The 2,858-nt window shown below is 59.1% G+C and overlaps 1 protein-coding gene across 1 annotated transcript in view; it reads right to left on the bottom strand.

Moving 5' to 3' along the window:
- TRPV4 (transient receptor potential cation channel subfamily V member 4) overlaps positions 1-2,858 on the bottom strand; it is a 52,413-nt gene that overhangs the window by 26,604 nt on the left and 22,951 nt on the right. Inside the window, exons 3-4 of the mRNA XM_045296686.1 lie at positions 2,217-2,353; positions 4-120 (exon numbers count right to left, since the gene is read on the bottom strand). Coding sequence (XP_045152621.1) covers positions 4-120; positions 2,217-2,353 — 254 coding nt within the window. The remainder of the gene's footprint in view (positions 1-3; positions 121-2,216; positions 2,354-2,858) is intronic.

Here is a 2,858-nt window from a genome sequence, read left to right on the forward strand (position 1 = left end):
AGCCCGTCCAGGTCCGTGGTGGAGCCCCGGGACACGATGTCAAAGAGGATGGGCCGGTTGAAGACTTTGAGGATGGGGGGCGGCTGGGGCGCGGGCGCTTTGGGGCTCTGCGGCTGCTTCCTGGAGGGGATAGGAGGCCCACACCACTGCTCCTGGCCTTAGGTGTCTGTGGGATGCGGGGGACAGCTGGACCTCTCCCGAGGGGGGCGCGTGGGGTGGAAGGGGTCATCACAAGACACTAGGGAATGATTTATCCAACATACTATTCCTAGAGCCTGCGGGGGTGCCGGGTGTGGACACAGACCAACACATAAGCCCCCATCTACTTCACCCACCCAGGTGCCTTTTACTGAGCACCTACGATATGCCAGACAGTTGGAAAGGAGACAGGGCAGAAAAATCAAGGGGGGGACATCGGATAAAAACCTAATGCCCCTCCCTCACTCATTCAGTCACATGCGCGTGCATTTCTTGTCCAACAACAGAGATGAGTGAGACCAGGCACTTCGTCTGGGACTCGGCACCCGACTCGGTGGGGCCCTGGATGCCATGTGCCTGCCGTGTCCCCCAGAGCAGGCCAGCCCACCACGCGGGAGGGGGGAGGGGGGAAGGCCAAGCTCCAGGAGGGGAGGCGACAGGGAAAGGAAGAACAGAAAGAAGAGCCAAGCCGGGGCCATGGAAATCAGTGCTGAGCCCCAGCGCCACCTCCGAGTTACGGAGGAAACGGCTCATGAAAGTGATGGCCAGGCTCCTCCACTAGGGGGGTGGAAGCCCCAGCCTTGTGGTCAGGCCGTTTATGCCACACTGGGCTGTCCAGATAAAGGAGAGAGGGAGAGATGGATGCCAAGAGAAGTTGGGGAAAGGCCTGGAGACCCAGGTCCGCCACAGACGTCATTGGCACATAGTCTGGGCTAGGTTCTGAAAGAGAGAGGGACCAGGGTACCAAAAGACCAGGTCTTGGTCCCTCCTGGGATCCCCATGCCTGGCACATCCATCCATCCATCCATCCATCCATCCATCCATCCATCCATCCATCCATTCACCCACCCATCTGTCCAGTCACCATCCGTCTAGCCATCCACTTCTCCCTTCTCCCATCCAGCATCTGTCCCCCCCTCCCGTACATCTGTCCACCCTCCTAACCTAATCAGTCTGGTGCAGTAAAAGCATGGGTGTTAGCTGCCTCAGAGTCGACCCCTACTTGGGACGAGCCCCTGAGTGCTCCCGAGGGTCGTCAAGGCTGCGACCTTTCGGAAGCAGGTTACCAGGCCTGTCTTCCGCGGCACCCTGGGTGGGCTTGAACAGTCAGCCTTTTGGCTAGTTGTTAAGCACCTGACCGTTGGCACCACCCAGGGATTCCTGTGAAATGCCTGGATGGACAGAGAGGAGGAGGAGAGGGGACCACACTGCCGGGCTGGGTGTCGCAGGGGGAGCGGCTCAGAGACTGGGGCCCCGGCAGAGAGAGCCGGCATCTGCCTCACCATGGGGGCAGCAGATCCCCGCTCTATCTCTGCATCTCGGGGGGCACTCGGTAAGGGGTCTTAGCATCAGCAGTGGGGGCCTGGAGACTCACTGAGCCTCAATGAGGCCACCTGGGCAGCCCCCACTTAACCTGAACTTTGACCTCTGCCTCAAAACAAGTAAATGAAAAGATCAACTGTCCCCAACCCTCCCAAATTCCCTGAGGAGGGCCTTTGGGGTCTCTGGGAGCCTCAGCAGCTGAGTCAGTGGTTCCTCGGGGTCCCTCCAGAGCCTTAAGCTCTGGTGCCTGGGGATGGGAGGGGTGAGGACTTAAAGAAGGGGGTCTGAAGGTGACGAGGGGGAAACACTGAGCCCCCCCAACTTCCACCAGCCCCAAGGAGGACCTTTCAACAGAGGGAGCACAGGCAGTGGGCACTTTACTGCCCTGGGCCTCGGTTTCCTCCTGGATTCCTTGCACACCATACGGGCTTCTCAGCATCTAGCCCTTCCCTCCCCCTAGAATAGTCTTCCTCTCCCTTGTGTGGCTGCTCCTTTTACGCCTGAGATTTGGGCTTAGGCTTCAGTGCCAGCTTCCTGCAGGAAGCCCTCTGGGGATCACACACACACACACACACACACACACACACACACACACACACAACCTGTCCTCACTCAAATGTGTATTTGTGTTTATTGACTTGCTGAACATCCGGGCCTCCAAACTGACGGTGCTGCAAGAGCAGGACTCTGCTCACCCCGGAGCCCCGGCACACAGGAAATACTCGATAACACTTACTACAATGAGCCCATGATTTGGTGCAGCAAGGTGGGCCGCCGCTGCCCAGACTAAGAACGTGAGCAGGCTGGCTTCATCAGAGGGCGCAGTGTGAGTCTGGCACCAGCAGGGGGCAGAGAGGGGTGTCAGAAACACCACTACACACAGGGGCCTGAGGAGGGGGTGAGGGAGTGGCTGGTTCCCAAGTCGGGGTGCACGTGGGCACAGCAGGGGCAGTGGGGCTGGACCCCACTGAGGATCGAGCTCCATCCTGGTGCAGCAAGAACAGTTGCTGGAGCTGGAGGTGACAACTGGAGGTGAGATTTGCGTCCCACCTGAAAATGACCCTTGAATTTCCTCAAGGGCTGGGGAGGGGGCTCCACCCCACAAGGCAGGGTGTCTGCAGGCCATAGCTACTCAGATCATTGTGGACTGCCAACTGTGGGGGGCTGGGCTTACAGAAAACCACACAAATCCACATAGGCCATTGCCGGGGGCAAGTGCCTAGCAGGTCTGGGGGTCTGAGGTTAGAAGCTCCCTGTCATTAAGAGGACCATACTCTGCTAGCCCACCTGGGCCCTCTCTTCACCCTCCTCTTCCTCCAGCCTCCTCGATGCCTGAG

This window comes from Echinops telfairi, unplaced genomic scaffold (assembly GCF_000313985.2).
Source record: "Echinops telfairi isolate 266 unplaced genomic scaffold, ASM31398v2 ScPeMD7_7412;HRSCAF=8450, whole genome shotgun sequence".
In the NCBI taxonomy this organism is placed as follows: domain Eukaryota; kingdom Metazoa; phylum Chordata; class Mammalia; order Afrosoricida; family Tenrecidae; genus Echinops; species Echinops telfairi.